Below are 16,809 nucleotides of genomic sequence, written 5' to 3'. Positions count from 1 at the left end.
CCACCACAAAAAAAAAACAAAAAACAGGTTTTGATGAGGAGGTGTAGGAACTGGAATCCTCATTCAATGATAGTGGGAATGTAAAATAGTGCAGCTGTAGAAAACAGTTTGGTGGTTCCTCAAAAAGTTAGAATTAAAAAAAAAAAAAAAAAGAATTGCCATATGATCCCGCAATCCTACTTTCAGCTGTATACCCCAAAGAAACAGGGACTTATACTCTTGAATGCTAATGTGCATTGCAGTATTATTCATAGGAGCCAAAAATGTGGAAACCCAAGGGACTGAATAAACAAAATGTAGTATATACATGCACTGGAATATTATTTAGTCATGAAAAGGAATGGAAGTCTGATACATGCTATAGTATGAATTAATCTTGAAAACATTATGCTGGGCAACCCAGGTGGCTCAGTGGTTTAGCGCCTGCCTTCAGTCCAGGGCGTGATCCTGGAGACCTGGGATCAAGTCCCATGTCGGGCTCCCTGTAGGGAGCCTGCTTCTCCCTCTGCCTGTGTCTCTGCCTCTCTCTCTCTCTGTCTCTCATGAATAAATAAATAAAATCTTTAAAAAAAAAAAAAGAAAGAAAACATTATGCTAAGTGAAATAAACCAGACACAAAGAGATAAATATTGTATGATTCAACTTACATGCCGTATCTAGAATAGGCAAATTCACAGAGACAATAAGTCAAATAGAGGTTACCAGGGGTAGAGGGAAAGGTGGAGTTTTTGCTTAATGGTTACAGAGTTTCTGTTTTGAGTGATTAAAAAATTTTAGGAATAGTGGTGATGGTTACAGAACACTGTGAACATACTTAACACACTGAATAGTACATTTAAAATGGTTAAAATGGTAAACTTCATATTAGGAAGATTTTACACAATTAGAAAAAAATATGTAGATGGCATACCTTCTGAGCCTTTGTTCAGATTAAAATATCCTTCTTTTATTTTCACACACAATATAAAATTCTAAGCTCAGACTTTCTATTTACTGAAAATTTAATATGGGCATTTGATATGTTGGACATATCACCTGATAAACATATATTGTGGATTATCTTTTTTTATTGTTTCATTTCTTGATTGGGTGAGTGTACAATTTGTATTTAATGAATGATCATTAAAATTAAATATTAGGTTCCTTATAATTAGTAACTAGACAAATAAATAAATGTGGTATTAAGAAATAAAAGCTCATTTAAGACTTCCCCCTTTATTTTCAGTAATTCTCCCTGATTATAGCACAGACAACATTGTATATACAAGCATTTAAGTACTTTCACAATAATTATTATATATTAAAAAGACAGCTTTCTTAGAAGTATCAATCTGGAAATATAAATCACTAAAATATAGGCACTTGGGTCAAGGACATTTTAGGATAACCAAATAAGGTCATAGCCAAATTAAGTTCGAACTCTTATGGAGATGTTAAAATAGGAAGAGCCCTCGGCAATCATCAAATCCAATTCTCTTTACTACACAAAAAAGAAAACGTCAAAGAATGAAATGTTGCTAGAGTTAAACCTGGAATTATTCCCAAGGCATCTTACCTGCCAAGATATGAACTTGGAAAAGTAGCAGCATATGCCTAAATTCATTACAAATAAGTAAACATCTTTATATTTTTAAAGACTCTTTAAAATGGGAGAATTAGGTTTAATGGTACTTGAGAAGGAACCAGATGCTAGTATAATTCAACTATGAACAACCTTCAGAATTAGACTGAATTAATTTTTCTAGTGTTAAATAAAACTTCAGAAATAATGTTACATATAGGAATGCCAGAGATGGAATGAAGTAAAACATATTTTCCTATTCTACCTTGCAATCTGCAAATAAATTCAGTTTGTTATACGTACTCTATGTAATATATGTTAAATATAAAGATAGATCTCTAGTCTAAGATATGCTTTTTAACATTTGCCACTTGCCTGTAGTAACGTGACTGTAAGTAGGTTGAGCACACAGCTTTGGAAACGTGACTAGCAGAACCAAAGTCAATGACCTTCACTCGGTAGGGTTGGCGCACTGGGTCGACCAGCATTATGTTTTCAGGCTTAAGGTCAGCGTGAATCAGACCAAGGCTCTTGAGCTTCATCAGGGCTGTGGCCACCTGCTGCAAGATTGGTCTGATGTACTTGAGTGGCAGTGGGCTAAACTTGTTCTGCTTTAGAAAATCATATAAGTTCTGCTCCAGCATCTCAAACACAAGGCAGGTGTGATTCTTATGCTGAAAGCATTCATAAGAACGAACAAAATTATACTCATCAGCATTTTCACTGCTTAGGCGGGAAAGGATGCTCACTTCAATCTGTCCTTGTCTGGCATAGGAGGGGTGGTTCTTCAAGATTTTAATAGCCACGATTTCCTTAGTGCTCCGCTTCCAGCACTTAGCCACCTGTCCAAATGTTCCCCGGCCTAGGAACTCCAACACTTCATAGCTATTGGTCATAGAGCAAAGGATCTCATGCTGGACCAGCTGGTAATCCCCTTCTCCGCTGGAACTGCTACTCTTTGTGGTCACAGTGGTGGTTGTGGCAGCAGCACCCACCACAGTCCTGTTTTGCAGCATGAGAGGGGGATGTTCTTCTATGATCTGCACACTACCGTTGCTGTCAACTTCCTCACTTTTTCTTTTCAATCCACATTTTTGATATGGCTCAAGCAAAGAAACGTTGTTTCTGTGAGTCAGGGTCTGGCTGCTTTGGAAGGTTGATGTAGCAGCACTGGCCGAGCTATCAGCAGCTGTTACAACAATATGCTCCACTGCAGGAGCTGGGAGGAGGAGGCCCTGGTCGTAAGCAGGGATGTTGAAATTTGCTACCTGGTGAGAGGAGTTGGCTTGCCCTTGTGTGGCTGGGAGGGTTTTGCTGTGGGTATAATATTTGTCGTTGCTGCTCTGTCCAGAAACATCCCAGCCAGAGGGCTCTATTTTCAGTTTCTTCGCACTGCAGAAGGCACTCGACGACACTGATGGGGGGGAAAACACCTGCAGCTGTGATGCCATACCTACGTTGAGAGAGAGGAAGAATTAGATCCTCAGTTTTACACAACCCTGCAATTAATAGATTAGAAAACTTTTAGTTTAGTAAAACCACAAGTAAAATATTACTATCTGGCTGGAGTTTTATTTTATGCATTTTCCAAAATATGTTTCCTATTACAGAAGGATAAACTTTTTGGTCTAATCACACACACACACACACACACACACCCTTTTTTTAAAAAAGATTTTTATGTATTTATTCATGAGAGACCCAGAAAGAGAGGCAGAGACAAAGGCAGAGGGAGAAGCAGACCCCCTACGGGGAGCCTGACGTGGGACTCAATCCCAGGACCCTGGGATCACAACCTGAGCCAAAGGCAGACATTCAACCACTGAGCCACGCAGGTGCCCCTAATCACTCACCCTTAATCACTCTTTGAGACTCAGCAATAGTAAGTCACCTTGTCAAAAGAGCATGAACATCTATGATGGTTTATAAAATAATAACCATAATAATAATAGCTTAGATGATTGATCACTTACTATGTGTCAAGGAGTAGTCTAAGCACTTCCACGTGCATTACTCATTTAATTGTCACCACAACCCTTTGGAAAAGATACTATCATTATTTCCCCTTTACAGATGAGGAAACTAAGATACAAAGTGGCTAGAGTAACTCGCCCAAAATAGCACAGCTATTAAGTAGCAGCACTGGAATTCAAACCGAGGCTTTTTGGCCCCAGAACTCATTCCACAGCTCTGTCTTCATTCCTACCCTGATGAGATTTTTGATCATTTAGAGATAGATGACACACTTACAAATTTTACAGCTGAATCAAATTTGCGAAGGATATTCAATATATTGCTAAAATAACGGGTCCCAAAAGATCACAATAGGGCAGAAGCCGCAAGACAAATCTAGATGAAATTTGACACAAATATAGAATCCTACACAGGCCCAAAATATGACTAGCACAAAGCACCAGGATAAAAAAATTCAAGGTTTAGCAGGAGCACATGTATATGAAAAACACTTTGAGTTGGTAAAAGAAACACTATGTAATAATGTTTCCCCAACCAAAAGCTAATTCAATCTTAAACTACATTCACAGAAAGAGTGTCCAAAATGTGCTGGACAAAGTGAAGGCTACTACTCTGCTCAAGTCATACACTATTTTAATGATGTCTAGCTCTATACACTACATTATTAGAGGATCACTGATAAAATGACCAGGAGAAAGTAATCAAGATGATGGGAACCCTATTGAGAGGATCTTCTGAAGAACCACATGAAGTTATTTTTAGAAAATATGGAGAGGGCAGCCTGGGTGGCTCAGCGGTTTAGCGCCGCCTTCAGCCCAGGGCGTGATCCTGGGGACTCGGGATCAAGTCCCACATCAGGCTCCCTGTATGGAGCCTGCTTCTCCCTCGGCCTGTGTCTCTGCCTCTCTCTCTCTCTCTCTGTCGCTCATGAATAAATAAATAAAATATTTTTAAAAAAAAGAAGAAAAATAGGAGAAAGAGGGCAGAACAACCCAGCTTTCTGGTCCCTTAATATCCCATAAACACCTCAAGTTCAATAAACCTCAAGACTCCCAAAGCTAATACTTTCAGAAAAAGGTTCAAACAACTGACACAGCATATAAGCCATTTCTATTTATCTTCTCCCTTCTCAACCATATAACCCTCAGATGCCTTGGGGCTCTATATTAATTATTCTGCTCTTGTCCATACATTCCCCTTTTCAATTAACTACTTCCCAGGATCAGTCATCTACAAAAGATTCTCAAATTTTTTATTCTAACCCAGACTTCTCTCTCCTGAACTCCAAATTCTTACTTCCAAATAACCACTCCACACTGAAATGTGGGTATCTTGCAGACATCTCTCAAATTTAACATGTCCAAAATGAAACTTGAGCCTCCACCCTATCCCCAGTCTTCTATCTCAATTATGACACCACCATATACCCAACATCTCAAGCTAAAAATCAGAGAGGCAATGGGTGTTTCTTTATCTATAAACTGGTGGTAGCAATACCTACCCTCAAGGGGTTGTTCTAGAATTAAGTTATCTAATACATGTAAAGTGCTAGTGTCTGGAAATCATTTAGTATTATTATCCTGACTCCTCCTCATTACTCCACCTCTAATCTATAACCAAATCTTAACTGATTTTACCTCCTAAGTATATTTCAGATCAGCCATTTTTCTCTATCTCTATCAGGACTATTCTAGTTCCAACAGCCAGTGGCCTCCAAAACTAATCTTGAATGCACTCTGGGGATGACCTTTGTTGTTAAACTATGCAAATCAGATGACTGCTCTTTCTTTCTTAACCACCTTCCTCCCCCTGCCTCCAGGGTTTTCCACTGCTTTGTGGATAAAATCCAAAATCCTTAATTTGCTTTTAAAAACTCTCCAAAAATCTGTTTGCTGTCTTCCAGAATCTCTCCACCTTGATTCCTCCATTCCAGCCATACTGCCCTTCCTTCAGTTCTTGGATAGGCCCTCTGATATGCTGAAGATTTTCTTCTGGGAAAACCATTCATTCACACACATCTTCACACACACACACACACACACACACACACACACACACACACGCCCCACAACTCTCCCCCCAACCAAGCATTCCCAAGGCGTCCTGTTCCTCCCTTAGGACTCAAAAGTATTTCTTTAATGTTACTTTAGCATTCTCAGCTACAGTGTAAGTTCCATGACAGGTACCATAACTGTCTCGTTTTTTGCTTCTATCACCACCAGCAATTACCACAGACTCTGGCAATATACAAACATGCAGTATTTGCTGGATGATTCTGACCGCTGCCTACCAACCTCTTATCTACTCCCTACCACTCATATTAAACCACAGGATTTTTAAACTCTTGGTTCTATTTTTCAAACGTCCCTCCTTTTTATCTGTGCAACCTGTGAGATATGGGGGAAGTCTCCACTCCAATACACAGAGTATAATTTTACTAGTCATAAGAGAATAAACACACACAAGAAAGGAAGGAAGTGTGACAAAGGATGTTACAGCACATAAAAAAGCAATGTGTACGTTTCTTTGTGCCTGAATGCAACTAAAAACCCTTTGCACTGGACTAGACAGCTGGAACGAAAACAAATCCTCAGCCTTAATTTCTAAAATGTAGTCTGGATTTACTTGAAACAAGAGTTTCCATAATTTATGTGAACTCTGAAGAGAAAAAAGTGTAAATTAAAAGCTAAAGTCAGTGCAATTGAACTCCAAAGCTACAAATCTGTAAGTCTTCTTGTTCTGCCTATGTCACTGACGTAACACCAATTTAAAATAAAAATGTAAAACCAGGTAGTGCCTTTACAGAATTTACCTATTAAAATATATGCAGAAATATTTCTCATCATCATAAAACTGAGCCAACTTTTTGGACAATGAAAGGAAGCAAATTTTTGAAATTTGTTTTCCATTTCATATCGGTTGAGCTACTAATTTTAATAACCTATCAAGAAACAGGAACACAAACTTTATGTACCTAAACGTATTTGATAAAAGAATTTGAATGCAAAATTTGCAGTTTGTAGCTATGCCTAGGAATATGGAAGCTGAAGGAATAATACTGAAAAGAAATCATGAAGTATAACACCAAATTTTTAAAAGTATGTTCACTACTACACACTTTTTAAAATATTACATTTACCAGAATAATGTTATGGACAACTTTTCACTCAATAAACAAAAAGATACTGATGGTTTCAAATCTTCACAGTGAGCACTGCAAAAAGCACAAGTTCTAGGAATTTTTCTAAAAGTTTATATAAATGACTATAATTCTTATTCAGCAAGACAAACTTTAAGTCCACACATAGGAAAAGAACCACCCAGAATTTAACTAGCTTTCCCCACAGTAGAGGTATGTGGTACTTAAGTCAGTATCATGCCAGTGTGGCTGAGTCTCATTCTGACCTCAACAAGCACAAGGTGAAAAGAAAATGCAAAATCAAAACTGTCTAGAAAAATCAATACTTACCTATATAAAACCTTGAAATTCAGCTAAAAGCAGCCATTTCTAGACGTAAGATTTTATGTTCCATAAAATTTGCCTTTGCAAAATGGGAAAGGAATTTTCTTCCTAGGGTGAGACCTCCCAAACAAAAATATGGAACAGAATTATCATCTGTGGAAAACTTTTTTATGAATATTCTCAAGTCCTGGGAGAGTAGCTCCCAATAAATTAAAACTTACTTCTCATTTCCTGAAAATGTTGCACTTCTTGACCCTAGTAATAAACTAGTCTTTTCATTTTAAACCTGACTTTCTGAGAATTTAACTATCTAAATATATTGACAAATTTGGTCACTACATTAATCTGGAACTAGAACTAACAGGCGGAAGGCTACTAGTACTTGTATTTATTGCTAAAGATAATTGAGTCTTGCTAGAACTAAGGCTTTCAAAAACAAACAAATTAATAGCTTCTCCACTCACTGCCATGGTCACATCTATCTAACATCTACAGGTGCCCCACATTATGGACACTCCAAGTAGGTCATCTTACCACAAAGAATTCAAATATTAAAACTATGAATGGAACAGTTGGTTATGGCAACCAGTAATCATTTGTCAGTGTTTTGCCCTTACTCTTCAGGTAACTTCCATCTTCCACACCAATAATAAAATTCCTACTACTTTTGCTTAGCATCACTTTTGTCTCTTTGATACAATTTAACAATTGGGTGACCTAAATAACCTAAAATCAGTACTGTATATTGACTGCTTCCTCTGGCACTAGTCCTCAGATGACATGTACATAGTTGTACATCTTCTCCAGCAAGCTGATATATAAAGAATATTCCTATCACTAAAGTAAGTAAGAAAACACATTCTGTAAAAAGAAAGCAAGGAGTACAGTAAGTAAGAAAACACATTCTGTAAAAAGAAAGCAAGGAGTACTTTCAGGATGAAAACTCCTTCACCACAACTCCATCTCTCTCTTCACTCCACCCATTTTTCTCCACTCCTGCTGATGATCCTGGACTACTTAACAGCCTAACTTGCTTCCCCCAAATAGTACTCTCAAGTCCCCTTTTTAAATTCCCTTCTCCTAATTCATACTTTACCTTACCACCGAAGCTTTTAAAAATACTTAATCTGTCTTCTGCTTGAAACCTTGAGATAAAGTCCAAAATCTCTAAATTCCCAGCAGCAGTAAATTTCTCTGAGTTCCTAGAATACACCTTATTTCTCCCATCCTAGTTCTTTCACACATAACGTTCCCTCTCTGAACTTCATTTTCCCTTCCTAGTCTTCTCTTTTTCTAACTTCTATTTATCCTGTTAGTCTCCGCTTAAACCTCACTTTTTTCAGTGTGGTATATACAGGTGGTTGGTTTGGATCAAATTCTACTCTCTCCTTCACTCCAGGCACACGGCTATGTTTACCAGTCCCTCTCACCAACAGAAAGTGGTGTGTGGGTTAGCTTACTGTGTTCCTTTCCATTTCCACCAGCAGGAACCTATGGAGATCCAGCTTCCACCACGAAACAATGCTCAAGGGGTGAGAGGGCAATAAGATGGAAAGAACTGTCTCTGATCATGTAACAGCAGAACCGCCTGCCCCCTAAGAATGCCCATTTCAACCTGGAACATTTACTTCAGGCTGTTACATGAGAGGAAAACTATTTTCCTAGATTATGTGTATTTTGCTGACACACACAGGAAAGCCTTGCCCAGACCACTTTGTACTAGCTTAGGTTTCCTGGTAAAAGCTCCCACAGCATCCTCTACTACTTCTTAGCACTTACCACACTTGTACTTATTTATTTCATTTACTCTTTTAACCAACCCATATTGAGTACCTAGTCTGTTTGCCTGGCACTGTTCTAGAAACTACGGATAAAAGTGATGCTCCAGATGGACAAGATCCCTTGTTCTCTTGGAACTTACTTTCTTTTGGGAAGACACACACACAGCCCCCACAAGAAAACAGTAACTAGTGACAATGTTATGATAAAAACAAAACACAACGAAATGACACAAACAGTGGGAAGGGGAGAGATACTCCAGATTTGGTGGTCAGGGAAGGCCTTGTAATGTGATGGCACTTAAGCTAAGACCTAATTGACAAGAAGGAGCCATTCTAGTGAAAGAGAACAGTCAGTTAGTGCCAAGGTACATTCTTGGCTTATCTAAAGAAGAGACCAGTATGGATGGACTAGAACAGGAAAGAAAATGACAAGCAGGGCCCAAAGAGGCAGACAAGGGCCAGGCCATATATTAACTCTTTAGGCCACCCTAAAATTTATTCTAAGTATGACCATTTAAAAGTTGACTTCTAGGGTGCTTAGGTGGTTCAGTTGGTTTTAAGCATGACTATTGATTTCAACTCAGATCCTGATCTCAGGGTTGTGAGACTGAGTCTTAGGTCAGGCTCTATGCTAGGCATGAAGCCTGCTTAAAAGTCTGTCTGTCTGTCTCTCTCTCTCTCTCTTCTCCCTCTGCCTCTCCCTCCTCCCCTTTCTTTCTCTCTCTCTCTCTCTCAAAAAAAAAAAAAAAGTTCACTTCTCTTCTAAACTTCAAGTTCTGCGTGGGGAATTTTCAATAGTAGAGTAGGTATCTTTTTTGAGGGCGGAGGGTATTACCAGCATCTATCACCATGGCTGACGTATAGTATGTGTCAAATGTTCATTAGAATGAATGACTAGGGACACCTGGGTGGCTCAGTGGTTTAGTGCCTGCCTTTGGCCCAGGGCGTTGTGATCCTGGAGTTCTGGGATCAAGTCCCGCATGGGGTTCCCTGCGTTGTGATCCTGGAGTTCTGGGATCAAGTCCCAGCATGGGGAGACTGCTTCTCCCTCTGCCGGTGTCTGCCTTCTCTCTGTGTCTCTCATGAATAAATAAATAAAATCTTAAAAGAAAAAAAAAAAGAATGAATGACTAAAAAAGATCATTATTTGTCCATATGTAAACATAAGGGGATCTCGGCTGTCATACTGAATGAACTAAATTAATATTCAAGTGAGACAGAAATTATAGTCTCTTGCCTACAAGAGAATATCTAAGTTAGTTTTCTAAGTGTAGAGATACAAAAAAAAAAAAAATAAGTGTAGAGATACAGAAGGAAAAAATAAGTGAAAAACTCTAAGGACACCATTTGAATGGAAGTTCCCCACCCCTTTCCTGTAGCACTTTCCTTCATAAGGAACTAACAAGCCAATTGCTCAACTAGTATGCAAAGAAAGGGTGTGGAATAAGTGGTGTTAGCTGATGAAAGAGTAACTCTACAATTCTATTATTATTTACAGCCATATAATCAATATTTTGTAATATTTTGGTAAGCCAGCTGATGGGTGCTTTCCTTTTAGGCAGGATATCTTTTCCTAAATTTCAATAGCTCTATTATTTATTTGGAATGATGCATCTATAGCAACAAAACAAAACAAAAGTAGGGTTTTTGTGTATTTGGTAAAAAGGTCGATCTTGGTATGTGCAACCGACAGTTTACAGGGCCTATAAAGTTTAGAATGAAGAAAACTATACCTGGAGGAGTTTCAAGCATAAGGGAAATGTCAAATTAACAAAGCATACATCAGTATAGAACATAAATGTTGAGATGACCCTGTTTAGATCAGTCAGCAAAGGCCTAAGGAAAACAGAACTTAAATAAGGTAACAACTGTTTGGCAGATGGGAAGGTCGAATAACTTCTTTCAGATGAATGAGATAACTTTTGCCAATATGCCAGGCAATGTGGAAAAATGAAAAACTGTTTCAAGTAAGGAGATGTATCTGATGCAGAAGACACTGGCAAAAAAGTACAGGGATTCTTACAGCTAAAATGAACCTTATAAGACTCTTTCCAAAACGCCCTAACTCCAAGATGAGAAAAAGGAGACTCAAGAAAGGCAAACAAGTTTTACATAGAGCTAATGAGTAGCAATGCTGGCAAAGAATTCAAGTCTTCTGATTCTTTTTCAATTAAGCACTCTGGGAAAGCACTGTACCAGGTGCCCTTAAAAGAATCCAAAAGAAATACACTTAAGTTTCCCTATCTTCAAAGAGTTTAGAATGTTGCTTAGGTGATTTAACACACACACACACACACACAAAAAAGAAAGAAAGAAAGAAAGAAAGAAAGAAGAAAGAAAGAAAGAAAGAAAGAAAGAAAGAAAGAAAGAAAGAGGGAAAGGAAAGGAAAGGAAAGAAAAGAAAAGAAAAGAAAAGAAAAGACATAAAAACAGGATGTAAGGGTTTTTTTTATAGAGCCAAGTTATGCTCTACAAAAATAAGTCAGTCATTTAGGGAGCTGGTAAATTAGGAACAAAAAAGGAACCAAAAAGCAAATCAGTGATTGTTGAAGTGGTACTTGGAAGGAAAAATTATTTTTGGTGACCTGTGTTCAGAATGGCATGAAATGTAAGTGAAGAAACTGGGAGAAATTAACAACTATAACTTGAAAAAAAAAAAAAAGCTAAAAAATATATGGATTGGTCTATACAGTCATGAAAATGAAAATAAAAGGGCAGATCAGGAAGTTCATGTTTGCAAAATTACTTCAAATTACAAAAGGACCAGTTACAATATATAACTAACATCAAGTTGTGCAAGTTCCAAGTGTAAGAAGTTTACAAGGCAGGTTTGGCTCACTGATTTCTCCCAACACAACCATGGACTGAGCTGAGCTTATGAAAACAAAACCACAGAATGAAGAAATTCTGTTTTCCAGAGAATTGTGAATTTTGAGATTATCTTTTTTTTTTTCTTTTAGGAGAGTTCTGGTTTGGTTTTCAATCTCAAGTTACCGATCAACTAACTTACTCTACAATCTGTGAAACTACAATATCCAAAAATAGTATAAACTTCTTATGAGTGTCACCAACAAAAGTCCTACTTACCAACTAGAGCCAGTATACATATTTACAAGATCTCACTCACCATTCTACTCATCAGATGCTTTACTGGCTTGGCTGCCTCCGGTTCCAACCACAAGTTACTTTAGTAAAATTTCCTCCCAGCTAGGAACAGTATATCTTAAAGTCAACGATATACTTCATCCTCCCATCGTACCCTTATTGTAACACAGAACCCGGAGGTAATTACATGCAACGATCCAAAATCACCAGCTGAATAACAACCATTAGGTAATAGGGCTGGTTAGATTTTTAAATGTTTTACAGGAAGCCTCAGACCTATAAAAGTAAAAGCTTGTTAACGATTTGAATTCTCTACAATCTTTCAAACACACGCAAACTAGAGACCAGGAATCAAAAATAGCTTTACACAAACAAGAGCAAAATTGTAGGTTTTGCGGAGGGCATCAGCCACTTAATTTAACCCCACTTCATCAAGAGCAGGAAGCCAGGCTGCTGTTTTCATCAGTTACTAGGGAACAAATAAGATAAAAGATAGACTGGGCAGGGGAGTCTACAGTCGGAAGGACTATTTATTTTGATGCAATTACAGAAAACTCCCAAAGTGTCACTAAGAAGCAGCACCCACGGCCGCCTCAAGAGTCTATCTACGACGGAGCGAGTGCCTGAAGGCGGAGGAAAGACCTACAGGAGCTTCGGATTGTTTCTTCCCCGCCTCGAGCCCCTCCTCCCTTCCCCCACCCAAACAGGAAAGAAAACGCGCCCAGCATAAACACAGGCCGAGGCTCCCGGTCTGTCACCACAACAAACTGGCGGTTGGACCAGCGCTCCCGGAGACCGACCCCCAAGTCCCGGTTGCTAAACACAAAAAGGGCCTCCTCCTTCCCACAGACCTGTGACCCGTGCGGGCCTTGAAGAGTTTCTGGTTGTTTCCTCACCTTTTCTTTCTCTCTCTGTCTCTCTCTCTTTTCTTTAAACGAAAGCTTTGGGAGAGTGGCGACCGACGGCAAAAGTTTCCCTCCGAGCCAGACCTCTAAATCCGCCTTGCCCAGACACATATTAGGTGGGCTGGTCCCACGGCGTCTCCACCATCATTACAAATTACAAACCTAACGATTAAAGAACAGAAGCGGAGAGGATCGAGGAGCCTTCCACACCCACCCGACCACCGCCGTCCTGTCCAGACACCGCTCCCCGCTCGCAAAGAGCACAGATGACCCAGAAGCAGGGTGGTCGGCAGAGCTGAGCATACACACGCACAAGCCCCGCGCTGGGCACCGGCCACGACGGCCCGGGGGAGGCCGCCGGGCGAGGAGGCGCAAGGCGGCCCCCTGTCACCCGGGGACAGCAGCACGCCCCGAGAGCAGGGGCAGGAGGCAGGGGGAGTTGCCCCGCGGAAGACCAGCTCGGAGCCTCCCCGCTCTTCCCGGGAACGCAAGCCCGTCGCCGCCCGCCAGCGGCCGGGCCGCAGAGCCGGGCGCCGGGTCCCGGGGGGCGGGGGGGGACGCCCAGGCAGGCGCCCCCCGCAGGCCGGGCGCCCCGGAGAGCCCGCGGCCCGCCCGGCCCCGCCTCTGGGAGCCGATGGGAGCTCGCTCCCCGCCGAGGCCCCTTCCCGCCCGGCCCGACTCACCGCCGGTGGGTCTGGTTCTCAGCCGCGAGCCGGGGCTGCCGTGAGGAGGCGGCGGAGGAGGAGACGAGATCCGGGGCCCCGCCGCCGGGTCATCATACCCCCCGCGCGAGCCGGCCCGGGCCCCGGCCCCCGCCCCCCGGAGCCGTCCCCGCGCCCGTCCCGCGGGGGGAGCCCCCTCAGCCTCCCGCCCGCTCCGCCGCCCGGCCCCTGGCCGCCGCCGCCGCCGCCGCCGCCGCCGCCTCAGCCCCGCGCGCTCCCGCCTCGGCCTCCCGCTGCCGTCCGGGGCCACCGCCGGGCCCCTCGCTCCGCAGCCGCCGTTGTCGCCAGACCCGACGAGCCGAGCGCCGAGCGGCCGCCCCCATCCGGCGGCCCCGCCCCGCGGGAACCCTTCCTCAGCCCGGCGCCATGACACCTACTGAGGCGGAAGTGTGGAGGCGCCGGCCGGTTAGGACCACCGCACCGTACGGGTGGCGGCGGGAGTGGGGGGGCCTCCGTGGGGAGCCAGTGTGGATCGAGTGCGGGGGCCGGATTCCCCGCCCCCTCCGCGCGGCCGACTCCGCGGGGATTTAAAGGTCCTTGGTGGCGGCAGGGGGTCCAGCTGTAAAATGTCATCCCAGCCAGTGTGACATCACCACAGTCCAGCGTGACACCCGCGGAGACTGGGCAGCGCGCGGGCGGCAGCGCCTTCCCGGGAAGCCCCGCTGCCGGCGAGAAACCACCTCAGTTTGGGCTTCAAGGTTTCGTCGCCCGCACGGAGACGTTCTAGCCGAGCGGCCTCGGCGTGCGCGACCTGGCAGCCTCCGCGCACCTCGGGAGCGCCCAGGAGGCCCCCCCGCTGCCCGCCATAGGCCCCTGTGTGTGCCTCAGGAAGTGAGCGACAACCTGTGCCCCGGACCAGCCCCTCAAAACGGGCACTGAGCAGACGCTGCCACAACGTCCTTGCCCCTCCCAGGAGAGTGGGACTGGGTATTCAGGAAGCCGGTGCGTCGGGCACGCAGCGTTGTGGAGAAAATGGACACTGTAAAAACTAGGTTATCCTGACGGAAAGACTGTCGCCACCTCCCAGTCAGGAGATTCTGTAGGACTTCACATGTACCTCCTCCTGCTGTGTGAAGTGTTCCTACTCCTGAAGTGAGGAGCGTTTTTAGAGAGACGGTAGGATAATCTGTTTATTTTTTTCTACCCGGCAAGTGCTGGAGGCAGCAGTGATCTGAGCCCTACAAAGTGACTGTCCCAACATCACGGGTGGGTGTTTCCATATACCCTTTCAGGAGGGGGACAGATGTGGCTAAGTCAAGATTCTGCTATTACATTGTATTTCCCGGATTTCACTTGTTATACATTCTTGACTTATTTGTAGCGCCGACTCCTCACAAAAAAAAAAAAAAAAAAAAAAAATTGTGCTAACACTTTTGTGAAGAAGTGGTGATACCACGTTAGTACATTAGGGTTTCTCTTTCTGGCTTAACAACGCTGGGAGCAGTTCTATTTTATGGGAAAAGGGAAGTTTAGTTCCCTAGAGGACCAAGGTTAGCAAGTGTTCAATCCCACAGGGCAGTTTTGTTTGCTTATTTTCACAGGAACTGAGAACATAAAGTCCTTACATTGGGCTGACCTGGGAAACAGCAAAATGTGGAGACTGGGTAAGCATGTCAGTTTGGGGAACCTGGAAAAAGGCAGAACTTGAGCACTGGTGTAGAACAGACCCTGCTCAAAAAGCAGGCTTCAAACACACTAACTGCTTACCAGGCCTCAGCTCAACCAACTCCATGGCGTGCTTCTAGGCTCCTACTATCTCAAGTTATATACCTTTCCTCTTTTCAAACTCACAAAATTCAATTTTAGGGAACCTTTCCCGATCAACTCCCACTTTATTCTAATGATTTAATCATTTACATCATCCTCTGTATTTACTTTCTTGTTTATACTTGTTGATCTATTTTCCTCATTCTTAGGTCACCTCTTTAGTTTGCCTCACTACAGGGAGACCTTCTCAAAATCTACTATTTCCCCCTCTGTGGGCCTCCTCTACTCCAGGCACTCTCCTAGATACTGGGTCAGATGCAACATGAATAAGGTATAGTCTCTTCCCTCAGCTTACAGTCTACTGAGGAAAAAAAAAAATGCATGGAGACATATATAAGACTTGAATGACAGAGCCAGAGAAGACTTCAGAAAAGGAGATATTTAAACATGGCATGGTCAAAGAAGTTTCAAAATTGAATGTAGCTAGGGTTCATTTGTCCATACAGCAAATGTCTATTGAGTATTTTCTGTGTGCCAGGCACTACATTAGAAATTAAAGATACAAAAAAGAAAAAGCATAGCCCATGCTCTGAAAGACCTTACACTTTAGCAGAGAAGTGGCAAGATATGGAATTAGTAAGGCAGGTAGAGTCAGCTTTTAAAGGCAATGAAGAACACTTAAGAGGTTTAATCAGACAGGTATTATGAAGGAATCTGTGCTTTAAAGAGAGAGCTAGTGGCAGCAAGGAGGATAGCTGACTGGAATGTGTGTAGGCTAGAGGAAGAGAGCCTAATTAGAAAGCTATGATAAAGGATTGGTCAAGCAGAGACCCTGGAGAGAAGGAGGCTGATGGGACAACTCTCCTCCTAGACAAAATCAGTGCAGATGGAGAGAGAGATGAAGCTGTTGCCTGTTGGAAGCACGGAATCTCACCTAGGGTATAATATTGCTCTGGGGCCTAGAGCCTAGATTCAATGTTGCAGGAAAAAGTCACTTGCTCGGGAGTTGCAGTGCATAAGGCCAACCTGGAGGAGTTGACCAAAAGGCTGTGTCATGAGAGAAGTTGAATCAGAAAACTCATCAAACCCTGTGAAGGAGTAGTGAATCCAAGAGTCCAGGAAAAAAGGATAATTCAAGTAGAAGCCAACAGTTAGTTGTAAAACTGGGAGGACTAGATGAGAGTAAAGGTCTGAAGGCAAGGACAGGAGGCAGGACAGGGAAAAATCCTTTGAAGCAGGAGGGAATCTTCAATGCTTTTTAAAAATCTGACCCCAGAAGACTTTATCTGGAAAAAATTCCAAACACACAGAAAAGTTAATAATAAAAAAAGCACCTATATATCCTTTGCTTGGATTTTTTTATTAACATTTTTCCTCTTGGGAGCCTGGGTGGATCAGTGGTTGAGCATCTGCCTTTGGCTCAGGTCATGGTCCTGGGATCCTGGGATCGAGTTCCGCATGGGGCTCCTCACAGGGAGCCTGCTTCTCCCTCTGCCTGTGTCTCTGCCTCTCTGTGTGTCTTTCATGAATAAATAAATTAAATCTTTAAAAAAAAAATAAAACCCCAAAAACATTTTGCCCCTTTTGCTCT

At 42.5% G+C, this 16,809-nt stretch overlaps 2 protein-coding genes across 15 annotated transcripts in view; one reads left to right on the top strand and one right to left on the bottom strand.

Annotated features, from left to right (window-relative positions):
• Nucleotides 1-14,084, bottom strand: part of HIPK1 (homeodomain interacting protein kinase 1) — a 51,383-nt gene extending 37,299 nt beyond the window's left edge. For 9 of the 13 annotated variants that reach the window (XM_035700610.2, XM_025453462.3, XM_035700616.2 and 6 more), the window contains exons 1-2: nucleotides 13,889-14,084; nucleotides 1,937-3,014 (exon numbers count right to left, since the gene is read on the bottom strand). In XM_035700610.2, coding sequence (XP_035556503.2) covers nucleotides 1,937-3,014; nucleotides 13,889-14,084 — 1,274 coding nt within the window. Of the gene's footprint in view, nucleotides 1-1,936; nucleotides 3,015-7,004; nucleotides 7,119-12,780; nucleotides 12,952-13,472; nucleotides 13,629-13,888 lie in introns of those variants that run through there. The other 4 variants (XM_035700614.2, XM_035700613.2, XM_035700612.2 and 1 more) reach the window with 4 other exon arrangements.
• A 467-nt stretch (nucleotides 14,085-14,551) lies between these two features.
• AP4B1 (adaptor related protein complex 4 subunit beta 1) overlaps nucleotides 14,552-16,809 on the top strand; it is a 30,132-nt gene continuing 27,874 nt past the window's right edge. Inside the window, exons 1-2 of one of the 2 annotated variants that reach the window (XM_025453480.3) lie at nucleotides 14,552-14,627; nucleotides 15,053-15,115. The gene's annotated coding sequence lies outside the window, so the exon portion shown is untranslated. Of the gene's footprint in view, nucleotides 14,628-15,052; nucleotides 15,116-16,809 lie in introns of those variants that run through there. The other variant, XM_035700625.2, reaches the window with a different exon arrangement.

This window comes from Canis lupus, chromosome 17 (assembly GCF_003254725.2).
Source record: "Canis lupus dingo isolate Sandy chromosome 17, ASM325472v2, whole genome shotgun sequence".
NCBI lineage: Eukaryota > Metazoa > Chordata > Mammalia > Carnivora > Canidae > Canis > Canis lupus.
The sequence above is the reverse complement of the archived record's forward strand: the minus strand, read 5'-3'. Positions and strand labels throughout refer to the sequence as shown.